General features: G+C 45.2%; 2 protein-coding genes across 2 annotated transcripts; one reads left to right on the forward strand and one right to left on the reverse strand.

Annotated features, from left to right (window-relative positions):
• Positions 1-678: 678 nt before the first annotated feature.
• Positions 679-4,317, forward strand: LOC147627399 (putative pentatricopeptide repeat-containing protein At3g05240). The gene is made up of 6 exons (XM_086815285.1): positions 679-849; positions 1,610-1,731; positions 1,835-2,063; positions 3,624-3,719; positions 4,042-4,118; positions 4,284-4,317. The coding sequence occupies exons 1-6, from the start codon at positions 679-681 to the stop codon at positions 4,315-4,317; spliced, it is 729 nt and encodes a 242-aa protein (XP_086671411.1).
• A 668-nt stretch (positions 4,318-4,985) lies between these two features.
• LOC147627400 (uncharacterized) lies at positions 4,986-10,731 on the reverse strand. Its single transcript, XM_086816043.1, has 5 exons — positions 10,508-10,731; positions 8,753-9,624; positions 6,235-8,704; positions 5,608-5,996; positions 4,986-5,290 (listed from the first exon to the last, which is right to left on the reverse strand). The coding sequence occupies exons 2-4, from the start codon at positions 9,608-9,610 to the stop codon at positions 5,653-5,655; spliced, it is 3,672 nt and encodes a 1,223-aa protein (XP_086672169.1). The 5' UTR covers positions 9,611-9,624; positions 10,508-10,731; the 3' UTR covers positions 4,986-5,290; positions 5,608-5,652.
• Positions 10,732-13,976: the final 3,245 nt, after the last annotated feature.

Raw genomic sequence — 13,976 nt, forward strand, 5'->3', positions numbered from 1 at the left:
ACAGCCAAGGCCTTCCTGGCCCCTATGGGGGTGGTCCATACACCTTCCCCATGCCCACATCTGTCCTTGGGGTAGCCCTATGGGTTGGCCCCTTTCCTATATGCAAAACCTAACTGTCTACACAGTGATCTGGCATCCAGTAACATACCAAATACACAGAACCACTGGCATCCAGTAACATACCAAATACACAAAACCACTAGCATCATTCCAAAGGGAGACTCACAGCGCGGACTGGCATTGTTTCATGTGCAGGACAATGCACACTTGACCTTGGACGGATGTGCAGGACAATGCACCTGACCTCGGACGACTGGAATGGAGCCCTGGCTGACTGGGCTCACATGGGACCAGTTTTCCATCCCAGGTCCTGCACCTTCTGTACAGATATGTCTATGCGGTATCCAAGTGTGGGATGCACGTGACATTTTGCCAAGTGTGGTGTACTAACAAAAGCAGGAGGAGTTTTTGATGAGCTTCCTGTTCGGAATGTAATCTCTTGGTCTACGCTAATTGCTGGGTATGCCCAAGAGGGACAGAGGGAAAAATCTCTTAACTGTTATGAATGGATGCAAAGCTAGGGCGTCTTTCCAAATGCAATCACCTATTCTTGCATCTTGAAGGACTGTGACATCACAAAAGAAGCTGGCAAGGGCAAGCTAATTTAGATCGTTCGTCATGTTGGAAAATGGTGTCTTGCTTGGCAATGCTCTAGTGGACATGTCTGCCAAGTGTGATATACTGACGAAAGCACAAGAAGTTTTTGAGAAGCTTCCTGTTCGGGATGTAGTCTCTCGGACTGTACTGATTGTAGGGTATGCCCAACATCGGCATGGTGAGGAAGCTCTGGTTAGTCATTACGTATGCCAAGCATGTTGCACTTGCCATCGCCCAACAAGCGGGTGACGAGCTACTCCTGTCCAGTCTGTCTGGGATTTAGTCTCTTGGTGTGTTCTTTGCTCCAGATGTAGTCACCTATGCTTGCATATTGAAGGCCAGCAGCTGTTGGAAAATGATTTCATGCTTGGGACTACCTTGGTCGACATGTTCGCCAAGTGTGGTGCACTCAAAAAAGCACGAGAATTTCGATGAGCTTCTTGTTCCGAAGGAATTTTCCTGGTCTTGTGCTGATTGACGGTTATGCCCAAGAGGGGCAGGGGGAGGAAGCTCTAAACAGTTATGAAGGGATGCAAAGCTAGGGCATCTCTCCGGATGCAATAAAACCTATGCTTGCATCTTGAGGGCCTGTGGCATCACAAGAGAAGCTGGCAGGGGCAAGCAAATTCATGATGAGAGTGCTAGTCAGGTGCACTTGCCAAAGCAAAACAAGTGATTGATGAGATGCCTGTTCAAAATGTAGTCTCTTGGAGTGCACTCATTGCAGCTATGCCAGACATGGGCAGGGTGACAAAGGTCTCAATTTCTGTGAACGCACACAAAGCAGGGCTCTCTCTCCAGATGTGATCACCTATGCTTGTATCTTGAAGGCCTGTGGCATGACAAGAGAAGCTGGCAAGGGTAAACAAATTTTCATGATGAGAATGTTAGTCAAGGGCTGTTGGAAAATGATTGCATGCTTATCACGCTTTTGTTTGGCATGTTTGTCAAGGGTGGTGTACTGACAATTGCACAAGAAGTTTCTACGAAGTGTGGTGTACTGACGAAAGCAGAAGAAGTTTTTGATGAGCTTCCTGTTTGGCATGTAATCTCTCCGTTTACACTGATTGCTGGGTATGCCCAAGCAGGACACGGGGAGGAAGATCTTAACAGATTTGAATGGATGCAAAGCTAGGGTATCTCTCCAAATGCAATCACCTATGCTTGTATCTTGAAGGCCTGCGACATCACAAAAGAAGTTGGCAAGGGCAAGCAAATTCAGATTGGTCGACGGGAGCTGTTGCAAAATGGTGTCTTGCTTGGCAATGCTCTGGTGGACATGTATGCCAAGTGACATTCTAAAGAAAGCACAAGAAGTTTTAGAGAAGCTTCCTGTTTGCGATGTAGTCTCTTGGAATGCACTGATTGTAGGGTATGCCCAACATGGGCATGGTGAGAAAGCTCTGGTTAGTCAGTACATATGCCAAGTGTGTTGCACTTACCAAAGCCGCTTGACGAGCTACCTCTGTCCAGCCTATCTGAGATTTAGTCTCTTGGTGTGTGCTTTGCTCCAGGTGCAATCACCTATGCTTGCATATTGAAGGCCAGTGGAATCGCACAAAAAGTGAGAAGGGCACACAAAATTCATGATGAGACTGCTTGTTAGAGGTTTGGAAAATATGTTCTTGACGATGTATGCAAAATGTGGTGTACTCACAAAAGAACAAAAAGTTCTTGATGAGTTTTATAGTCTCTTGGTCTGCACTGATTAGAGGTTATGCCCTGCAAGGGCACGACACGGAAGCTCTGAACTGATAAAAACCAATGCAAAGAAAAGGGCTCTCTCCAAATGCAATAATCTATGCTCGCATATGGAAGGCATGTGTCATCACACGAGAATTTGACAAGGGCAAACCAAATTCATGTTAGTCAGGGGCTGTTGGTAAAGGATGTTGTGCTTGGTATTACTTTGGTTAGGATGGTGTTCTTTGCATTACTTTGATTGACATGTATGCCAATTGTGGTGTAACTTGATGAGCGTTTGACATGTAGTCTCTTCAAATGCGATCGTTTCAGGATATGCCCAAGGAAGCTTTGGATTATTATGAATGGATGCAAAGCCAGAGCCTCTTCCAAACGCCAACACCTATGCTTCCATATTGAAGGACTGTGGCATAACGCAAGAAGCTGCCAGGGCAAAAAAATCCATCATAAGATTGTTAGTAGGGGTTGTGGGAGAAAAGTGTTGTGCTTGGCAATACTTTGGTTATGCCAAATGTGTACTCACAAAAGAACAAAAAGTTCTTGACGAGCTTCGTATTTGGACTGTGGTCTCTCTTCATCTGCACTTATTATGGGTAATGTCCAGCAAGGGCGGGGCATGAAAGCTCTGGAGTGCAATGAACTGATGCAAGAAAGGGGTTCTCTCTAAATGCAATCATATATGCTCATGTGTGCAAGTTGTGGCTTTCTTGCAGAAGCACATGATATTTTTGACAAGATATGAGTTAAAAAGTGTTATTTCTTGGAATGCACTATTTTTAAGTTATGCTGAACCGGGCCTTTCCGAGAAAGTACTAAAACTCTCAGAGCAATTACAACAAGAGGATGTGGCTCCAGATGTCATCCAAAGTCACATGAAAACCCGTTTCAAAGTCATCCAAAGTCCAGATGCTGAACCGGCCATTCCGAGAAAGTACTAAAACTCTCAGAGCAACTACAACAAGAGGATGTGGCTCCAGATGTCATTCAAAGTCACATTAAAACCCGTTTTAGGCCTATGAAACACAAGGAAACATGAAACATGAAACATGAAAACTTGTTTTGGACCTACAAAAGCATTGAAGCCATTAGAATTATATACAAAGCATGGAAGAAGCCAGGGTGTAGCTGGTGGATTGATCATAGTAAAGAAGCTTATGCTCCAGTTGGTCCACTCTTCAGGCTGCTCTTGGCTTGGTCAATCTAAAGGTTGGTTTTGTTGGTACATAGATGCTTTTTTTAATGTTTGCATGGAACTTATGTAGACTTTTGTACTTGAAATAGGTTATGACGATGGAAACTACTCAAAGGATGTTGTTGATGATAGAATGTGTTATTGCTTAACCACAATGGCAAATTACGTAATGCTTAAGGAAATCTTGAATGGAATGGTTTAGCCATTGGAGGTTAGTGCAAAATAAATCATTAAATGTGCACCCTCAATAATCTGAGAAACATGACAAGCTCTCTTGAAATTATTAAGGTGCGATTGGGGATCCTCAACTAGGCTAGCATGAAATTCTGGCAAAGGTACTATTGGTTTCTCTATGCAAGGTAGGTTTTGAGAAATCACACTTGCTGCACACATGATTAAGAAGCACATCAAATATCTGCATAAGAAAGGCATAAATAATATAGGGCAATTTCTGGTCTATAAGGGACTGTTTGTGTCCTTTTTTGCAGCTAGAAGAGCATATAGAATTGGGAGGACATACCAGAATGCTTGGCACATGCTATGTACATCGACCTTTAAAGTACGGGTACCTCTCACTCCTAAAGATTGGGCATTGGCAGACAGTGATATCAATTGGTGGAATGCAAAAACCAAGAATTTCTACATGCTTGAAAAAATGCAATTAAAACTCCAGGACAGGTGTAACATTGCTTGGAATTTCAGTAAAACTAACTCTTGGTGTTATATGCAGCTTCTCAGATGTTGGTCAGGATACAACTGTTTAAAGCATCAAGTGTTTCTGTGGAGGTTGATCGGAGATGTGCTACATTTAGCCTCCAATTTAGCTAAAAGAGGCTTCACAGATGGAAGATGTTCTAAATGCCATAACACTCAAGAAACCAGCAGACATGCTTTTTGGAGTTGTGCTATTGTCAAAGGATGGTGGCACCAATTGGTCAAAATTCTCTATGATGCTTGGGGATATAAGTTGTCCGGATATTCTGTCACCTTTGGTACCTTCCAGTTTCCTTCAGATGATATCCAACATCTGATGCAGATTATTAGAACCTGGTTGCTTTGGTTCATATGGGTTACTAGGAATAGAGCAGTGTTTCATAAGTAGATAGTCTATCCCTCTAGTCTTCCTTGAAAGCTCTTACAAAAGCAGATTCTTCTTCAGAGCTCAGTAAAAGGCTCTGTCAGATACTGCAGATGATGTAACCTATGTTAAATGTGAATAGAAAAAGTATTTTTCCAAAAAAGAAAAGAAAAGATAAAAGCCTTTGTTAAACTGCAACCATTTCAATCCTATAACAGGAGTCCATATCTAAGTCTTGTTGTAAGCAACAATATTATAACAACTTCTTTTGCTACACCTTTAGAAAATCTAGGTTGTAAAACTGAGATAAACCCTTCCATGTAAGATAAGGGCCATGTATACAGCTAAAGATTATGAACTTGTAACTTGAATTTAATTAACAACACTACTTCCAAGCTATAAGCCTTTGCACATGACTATCATGAAGGGGACAAGCTTGACATAGCAAAACAGTAGTAGGTATACAACCATTTCAACATAAAAGATCCTCAACCATCAAGTCCACAACAATACCACTAAATTTCAGACTAAATATAGCCATGATTTGGGAAACTATTGATTAACCATAACCAGTGGTTATTACCAATGAATTCTCGCAATTAAATAAGAAAATGGGTGGACATCGGAAAAGTCCTTCAGAGCAATGTAACTTCAAAGACCTTCACAAAATCAATTCCCAAATTATACAAGGTTAGTAAAGGACTGTATCTTCTAGAAGATGTTACTTGCATAGCAGAAACCAAACGTTTTGTATACATAGCAGAAACCATATACATACTCGTTTTGTATGTATGTGTGTGTGTCTGTGTATTCTGAAGTATTTTCATAGCTAGATGGGACACACATAGAACTAGAGGAGTATGTATGTTTGTGTCAATAATGATGATGTGCAGGAGGCAAGGTGTGTGTGTGTGTGTGTGCGTGTGTGTGTGTGTGTGAGAGAGAGAGAGAGAGAGAGAGAGAGAGAGATGCTCACCTTTAAAAGGAGCTCGATGTGTCTGGATGTGCAAGGCGTGGCTGCTCACTTTGCCGCTCTCATCTCTTCCAAACTCCTCACCACCTCCTGCATAGTAGGACGATCCTCACGAGTGTCTTGCGTGCAATGCAGGGCCAAGGCCATCGTTGCGAGCATCTCCTTTCTCTGTGTAGTTGAATCTTGGGCCAGCGTCAACTCTTCTTGTAATGACCCATCCAGGAGCTGTGAAGCTCTGTCGGGGAAAGCTGATTGTACCCATTTTGGTAGGGTTGACCCGTGGCAGCTGCTACGTTCATCATGGGGTCGAATTCTGGTTAACATCTCCAGCAGCACTACGCCATAGCTATAAACGTCGGCCTTGGAACTGACATCTGCCAAATATGCACATTCTAGCAGTGCACAATAGACAACAAAAGATGTTAAAATTAATGTAGACTTCATGGTAAGATGTCTAGATCACATGAATTACTGTATATGCCACAAACCATGAGAAAGATGAAGTGCAAACAAGCAGCAAGACGACAGATGACATACAACAGCATTCACAAGATGAGATTTCACTACCGCATTCGCAGATCAAAACAGCTGACTTCCTTTTAGTTTCTTTGAAATGGATAATCTACTCACCAGGAGCTAGATATCCGATAGTACCCTCCAACACCATGATGCTCCGCTCCACTGCCGGCTCGATCAAGCGTGCAATCCCAAAATCACCCACATGAGCCACAAAATTCTCATCCAGAAGGATGTTGCTGGGCTTTACGTCACAATGCACAATATGCTGACCAGGAGTGGCTCCGCTGTCGTGATGCAAATACGCAAGGGCGTGTGCAACATCAAGTGCGATTCGGAAGCGTAGAGCCCAGTTCATTTGGCACACCTCACCCAGCTCATATAGGTGCTTTTCCAAACTTCCATTTGCCATGAATTCCAACACCAAGGCTTTGATGTTTGGACCAGACACGCAACTAAGGATTTTGATCAAATTACGATGCCTGATCTTGCCCAACGTCTGGCACTCCCTTGCAAAACTGTCCTTTGAATCTACTGTCATTCTCTTGATTGCCACCACCCTACCTTCTTTGGAAGTCCCCTTGTACACAATGCCTACACTTCCCATACCCAGAATGTTTTCCTCCTTGAAGCCGTCAGTTGCAGCAAGGATGTCGGCTTCTGATTTCAAATTGATCTCTCTGTGGGGAAAGTCGTCAACTACTCCGATAGCCTTCGCCTTGGCGGATGCACACCGGACGCGAAGAAACAACCCAAAGACGAAGCCTGCCGTGAAAACGGAAGCAGCCACAGCCAAAACAATTATGACTGATCGACTCAGAGATTTGCTCGGGCTAGAAGCAGCACCTGGAGTACACACCTCATGTAAGACGGCTCCGCACAGCCCGGGGTTAGCATAATATGATGCTGCTGTAAAATTATGAAAGGCTCCTTCGCTTGGGACGATTCCCGACAAGTTGTTGTGGGAAAGATTAAGAAAGCTTAAGAACTGCAGGCGCAACAGTGTCTCTGGAATTGATCCACTTAGATTGTTCATGGAAAGATCTAGCCAAGCCAAACTTTTGAGACTTCCTAAATCCTCAGGAATTGAGTTCATCAATTGGTTGTGAGATAAATTCAGGACCTGTAGCTCTGTGCAGCCACTTAGGGCTTCAGGAATCCCACCAGAGAGGAAATTGGACGAAAGGTCTATCACTTGTACCATCTGCAAACCTCCTAACCCTGGAGGTATGGTTCCTGTAAGCAAGTTGTGGGAGATGCTGAGGTTGAATTGCAGACTCTGGAGGCCGCCGAGAGAAGCTGGTATATTACCTGTGAGGAGGTTGCCTGATAGCGAAAAGCTTAGCAGTCCGTGAAGGTCTCCCAAGCTGCTGGGTATAGGTCCTGTGAGACGGTTGTTGTGCAAGTGCAGGTTTCTCAGGCTGGGCATCTCCCCAAGCTCAGATGGGATGCCCCCGCTCAGAACGTTGTCGTTAAGCTGAAGATCATTGAGTTTGCTGCATTCCCTCAGTTGAGAAGGTATCTCACCGCTGAGCTTGTTGCTGAATAATGACATGATGTTGATGGAGGACAGGTTTCCTAGGGCAGACGGGATGATGCCACTGAGTTTATTGCTCCATACTGTAAGCTGAAGTAGCTGGGTTAGATTACCCAATTCTGCTGGCACGCCGCCGGTAAGCCTGTTTCGATCCAGATTGAGATATTGAAGGTTGGAAAGCTTGCCAATCGACATGGGTATTTGGCCCGTGAGATTGTTTGCATTCAGCTCTAAGTCGATCATCTCAGAGCAATTACCCAGAGAAGTTGGGATGACCCCGTCCAAACGATTTTCCCACATAAACAAGTCCTGGAGTTTCCCAAGCTTTCCAAACTCTGAAGGAATAGAGCCAGAAAAGGCGTTCTGCTCAAACTGGAGCGTAATTAGAGATGAAAGATTGGCGAGGCCTTCAGGGATCTGGCCCGTCATGCTGTTATTGTAAAAACTCAGCCCTTGAAGAGCTGTGAGTGCGCTGAATTCGATGGGTATCAGCCCACTGAAATGATTCCATCCAAAATTGAGACTTGTAAGGGCAGTGCAGTTGGCTATGGAGTTTGGTATGCTCCCAGTCATGCTGTTGCTGGCAAAACTCAGCCATTGAAGAGTTGTGAGGGCGCTGAATTCCATGGGTATCAGCCCACTGAAAAAATTAACTGAAAAATCAAGTTTTGTGAGGGCAGTGCAGTTGGCTATGGAGTTTGGTATGCTTCCCGTCAAACCATTGTTGCCTATGAGTAGCCGTAATAAACTAGTTATGTCGCCCAGCTTAGCAGGCAGCACTCCAGCCAGCTGGTTGCGCGAAAGGTCTAAGGATATGAGGCTGGTGGAATTTCCCAGGGACGAAGGTATAGTACCTCTGAGTCGGTTATCCCCTAGGAACAAATATTGTAGCGACGATAAACCACCCAGCCAGCTTGGTATGATACCTGCAATTATCAGCAGCACTTGCAGAACTAAACTCACAAGATCTAATGCTAAACGTGACAGGCATTGCTGATGTGTATATGTATGTATATATGTATGTATGTACATAGAATGTATGTATATCTATGTATGTATGTATGTATACATACATACATACATGCATGCATGCACGTATGTATGTATGTATGTATGTATATAGCGGAGCAGGAAGCGTACCTTGGATGCTGTTGCCCCTAAGTGGAGATTCCCCAGGGCTGAACAATTTACCAGTGACGGTGGGATGGTTCCCGTCAGCATATTAGTCGCAAGTGATAGATACTGTAACCGTCTGAATTGCCCTAACCAAGAGGGCACACTGCCACTCAGATTGTTGTTGGACAAGGCCACCTCCCTCAGTTGCGAGCAATTTGCCAGCGACTCAGGGATGCTGCCGCTCAGATTATTATTTTGCAACCGGAAGGCTTGCAATTTGGAAAACCTCCCAAAGGTGTATGGAATCTCACCCTCTAAACCGTTGTAGCTCAGCTCCAGAATCTGCAAGCTGGAGAGGCTTCCCAGAGTTTCTGGGATGGGACCGGTGAAGGAATTACGCGAGAGATCGAGAATTCTGAGATTGGAACATGAGGCCAAGGAGGCAGGGATGGAGCCAGCCAAGTAGTTTCCGGAAAGATTGAGGGAGGCAAGGGCTTGAAGAGAGGCAAGGGCAGGGCCAGAGGCTGTGCCATGGAGGGCGAGCCGTTGCAGGGAGATGGAGGAGACCTTGGAGGTGTGGGGGAGGCAGGTTATGCCGTACCAATGGCAACTGCTGTTGGCAAGGGCAATGCTCCAGCTCATGAGGGCATGATAGGGGTCTCTGACAATGGCCTGCTTGAAGGCAATCAAAGCTTGGGCGTCACTAGCAGCCTCCGTCAAATTCGTCGAGTTGGTTGCAGCTGCAATATATTGCATACTCATGAGACCGACCACTAGCACTACCTGCAGTAGTAGCAAATGATGCTGCTGCTGTTGTTGGCGAACTGCCGTCCCCATTTCTCTCTTAATTTCTGTCACGCAACTCACCCAAATCTCTCTATTTATCACGCAACACGCATCTCTCTCTCTTCCTCTCCCTCTCCCTCTCCCTCTCCCTCTTTCAAATACTCACAGAGAAGATGTAATGTGCACATGCATGCATCCCCCCCCCCCCCCCCCCCCCCCCCCCCCCCCCCCCTTTTCACAAAAAGTGCAAATCTTCCAAATATTCACAGAGAAGATGTAATGGCCGATCTTAGATCTCGGGGTGCTTGGGCACGTGCCACTTAAAAGTGAGGCAGTCAAAAGAGAGACAGGATTTGAACCTGCAACCTGGTATGTAATGTGCACATGCATGCCCCCCCCCCCCCCCCCCTCCCCCCCCCCCCTTTTCTCCCGGCTAATCTGTTCACAAAAAGTGCAGAGTGATTGCTCTTTAGACGTTAAATCTCCATGGTCTTTAGACATGAGCATTAAGGCCAAGTGGTGAGTAGTTACTAGTAGTCAGATTGATTGCTCTTTATTTTTTTAAAAAAAAATTGGCGACTACTAAAAGGGAGCAAAGTACTCCGTGAGGATCCTTCATATGCTCTACAAAGCGAGGGCAAGGATGAGACATCATCATCATCAGTTGTACCTTGTTTTGGTCTCATGGGCCATTTCGGCCTTTACGAGACGTTAATATATCTTTCTTTCTTTCTACTCAGCTGCCGACCCAGAGAACACGCGCGCGCACACACACACCCTGCACTTAATCTCTCTATCTCTCTTTTACCGCACTCTCCCTCTTGCTCATAGCCTCGAAATCTCTCGCTCTCTCTCTCTCTCTCTCTTTTACCCACACACACACATTTACTTTCTCTCCTATTCTTTGTCTCCCGTCCTGGATCTGCCACACACACTTTTTTTCCTTACATGACAAGGCTCCGTCCGGTGAGCTTTGGAGGTGATGTCGAGAGCCGTTCACCTCCGTTCGTTGGGCTTTGAGGTGGCAGCTTTTCATTTGCAGTTGGGCGAACACAATCAAACTCAAACGAACAAAATGACACTACCCTAGTCGTTCCGTTCCGATCGTTCATACCCGATCGCTGCAAAGCTGTACGAACCACTGCAAAAGGCAACAGAACGAAGGTTTTGGTGCATTTGAAGCGTCCCAGAGTTTAACTTGTGTTTTGAAGATGTTCTCCTAGCTGTCTGGGGTGTCTGCTCTGCCTGGTCCTCCATGACCTGGTCAACCTGCTGCTCTGCCTCCCTCAGAGGTGATAGCAATATATCATCTTGCTCACCAAAAATAGCCAACTGATTATGTGCAAACATAGAATTAGAATAAGTAGGCATACTCTATTGTGAAGAATGTGACTCCTCAGATTGGATAGGAGTAGGAGTTGGGGTTGCTAAGTTGATGTGAGAAAGAAAATGAAGAAGGTGAATATGCTGTGCCATGGCTTCTAGAAGGCTTGTACTCTGAGCTTGTGCTAGAACCAAAAACAAAAGAAGGTGAATCAGATGAAGATGTAGATGATGAGGATGAAGGAGATGAGGGTGAATGTGCAGGAGATGAAGGTGACTCAAGTGAGATGTCTTCTACTGTGAGTATGCAAGAAGAGGGACACAATGTTTTCATGATGTGAAAATTTTGCCAGCGTTCCCGCCTTGTTCACCAGCTCTTCCTTCTCTGCCAGTGTTCCCGCCTTCTTCACTAGCACTTCCTTCTCCTCACTTGCATCTTGCTATCCTAGTCCTGATGTTTGGCCAGTGGCCAGTGTTGTAGCCACACCATTCTCATAACATTCTTGACCAGGATGGTGTTCATGACCAGTTATTTGCTTACCATCCTTCCTGACTTGATGACCACTAGTATTATTCAGTGTACTTGGCCATTCAAGTTTCAAATCTTCCTTTACAAGTGACCCATATATTCCATCCACTGGCAGCCACATTTCTATGTCCGCCTTCCAAGTGTACTAGTTGCACTTTATTCTCAAATACTTTCTTGGCTGGACATTCTTGAAATACAATCTCCTAGGTGGGGAGGGCATCCCCCGGGGCACATGGCACCTAGTAACCCCCTCGGCAAACCGGGAGGCCTAATGTGCCTACCCGGTGCGTGAGTGCGTTCTAGTGTGCCTAGATATGGGTCCATGTTTCGCCGCTTCTTACACTTCCTCCACATATAGATGCATGATCTTCGGTGCGGTCAAGCATACCCCCAAAGCCCCATGGGTCTCGGGTTGGTTTCCTGACCTCACATACACCCCCCCCCTTTATGGAATTGACGTCCTCGTCAATTGATTTTCGAACTAGGAGTGAGTGCCTTTGTATCATGTTTATTATATTCTCCAACAAGTGCCTACAACTAAGAAAGAAGAAAGTGGGAGGTCTTAACCTTGCTTTATAGCCATGAGCAAAGTCAGTGTCTAACCCGTTACAACTATGCATATTTTTGGATTTTTATCTATCTTTTTGGCCTGGACTTCAAGCCCCCGCTCGAGAGTCCCCCGAATCCCCAATGTGCGAGGTACCAAACTGCTGCATTGGTCCCCGCTTGACTCCTGTCTGAGCCGAATGTAGATTCCTTCAAGACAATGCAGCACTTTCCTGTTTCTCCTGAATCAAGTATGTTTTGGCCTTCTTGACCGTCGCTTTCTCAAGAGTTCCCAATGATATTCCCATCTTCAAGGAGGTCGACTCCATTGATTTTCATAAACTTGTTTCCACTTGGCCTCTCATCACACCAATCTAATCATTTGCCATTCCAATCCATGTTGTCGACATTGTTGAGGACAAGGTTTTCCTGGTCAAAAGCCAAGCCCTAGCTATCTTGACACCAAGATAAGCTTTGCATGTTCTTTTTCCATTGATCCCTTGAATCCATGGGTTGTGTTGAGCCTATAGCTCTGCTATTACCCATGTGCACTATGGTGCTGAATCCTTCTGGGACATGAGTTGCAGTCAACTTGCAGAACCTTACTGACGCTAGCTCGGCCTGCAATGATTCTTGTCCTGTCTGTCTCCTGCAACCATGTTTAGGTTCTTTTGACCATTGTGTCATGATTAACCTGCTTATGATCCTGGCCATAAGATCCTTGAGCTTAAGTTTGCTCTAGCCTTCATGACACCATGTTGGCCTTTACATAATCTCTCACCTTTGGAAGTTGCACCCTTGTAACTGTGAGCCTTGATGCTCGAATGTTTGTTTGCTCATACTTCATGAGCCTAGTTGCTCGGATGTTGAAGCTTGAGGATTTGTCTTCGAGCCTTTGAGTACCTATTATGCATCATGTTTGCCCTTTGAACGGCTAAGTATAGATGCTGCCAACAAAAACCAAGTGTTGTCTTGGAATCCAATGAACACTGCCACTAAGCATTCACCAATACATAGCACAATTGCCACCTTGTGCACATGCAGTTTTCATCTTTAACTTCACTTGGCCCAAGTCTCCCCATCTGACTCCAATGAGAGCAATTGCCACCTTGCTGTCATCATCCAACCATAAGTACATTGCCACACCTGCACTCCTGGCTGTTTCCATCCTTCAAGTTCCCCTTGGTATGCATATGTGCCTTCATGGTCCTAACTTGACCTCATGTAGCACGTTGTATTCCAAAATCTGTTTGCTCTCTCTAGATTTCTCCAGTTTGGGCCGGTATGGACCCCGAAGTGTTTGATACACCTAAGAGTCGATGGATTGTAGTTCCGGTTTTGTGACCTTCTTGTGCGATACTGGTTGCACGGCCACTTTGATATGACCACTATGTCACAAATGATCTTGATGCAGCCCGCAACCACGAAGTCAGATGCTGTTGGTCCGACATGTGCCACTATATCTAGATTGCCTACCTTTGCCGTTTTCTTCAAAGCTTCACCTTCCATGGTGGTTATCTCATGTGAGGTCCCAAGCCCGCTGTTCTTCTGATTCAAAGTGCTATCAGCCCCACCAGGACCGAGTTTCATATATCTCTGATTCTCCTCATATGAATGATATGGGCCTCTATTAGAAATTGGCCCTTGCCAACAACTCAGTTGGACTTGCACCTTGATACCTTCCCTTGTATCCAAACCAATCATTCCACATGCCAAATAGCTCACTGATCAACTATGGATTTTCACAAAACAGACTGCATATCTGCATTCTGCTCGAAAAACCGATCTCTTTTCATGTATAACATGTCTTCAAATTCCATCGTCTGGGCCTCCGTCCAGAGCTGCCTTGTTATTGAAGCTTCCATATTTGTAGCCCGGCGGTCCCCGGCGGTCCCAACCAAGCATGCCATCCTGTACCTCGCGTCCACATGCTCGTGATAGGTATATATGTAATCATGGGCAAATTCCATCATCTTGATGCTCAAAAATGAGTTTTTTCTGTTGTCGGCGGCTACTTTT

The sequence above is a fragment of the Cibotium barometz genome, chromosome 21, assembly GCF_041138505.1.
Source record: "Cibotium barometz isolate CiBa-2024 chromosome 21, ASM4113850v1, whole genome shotgun sequence".
Classification (NCBI taxonomy): Eukaryota; Viridiplantae; Streptophyta; class Polypodiopsida; order Cyatheales; family Cibotiaceae; genus Cibotium; species Cibotium barometz.

Bases quoted from the DNA above. Each gene is read 5' to 3' on its own strand.
- LOC147627399 (XM_086815285.1), top strand. From the start codon at position 679: ATGTTGGAAAATGGTGTCTTGCTTGGCAATGCTCTAGTGGACATGTCT. The intron at 850-1,609 runs GTTAGTCATTAC...ATGTTTGTCAAG, and splicing joins GGCATGGTGAGGAAGCTCTG to GGTGGTGTACTGACAATTGC. The intron at 4,119-4,283 runs GTACCTCTCACT...TGTTATATGCAG, and splicing joins CATCGACCTTTAAAGTACGG to CTTCTCAGATGTTGGTCAGG.
- LOC147627400 (XM_086816043.1), bottom strand. From the start codon at position 9,610: ATGGGGACGGCAGTTCGCCAACAACAGCAGCAGCATCATTTGCTACTA. The intron at 8,705-8,752 runs GTGCATGCATGC...ATACATACATAG, and splicing joins ATACATACATACATACATAC to ATATACATACATTCTATGTA. The intron at 5,997-6,234 runs GTGAGTAGATTA...GTGCACTGCTAG, and splicing joins TATCGGATATCTAGCTCCTG to AATGTGCATATTTGGCAGAT.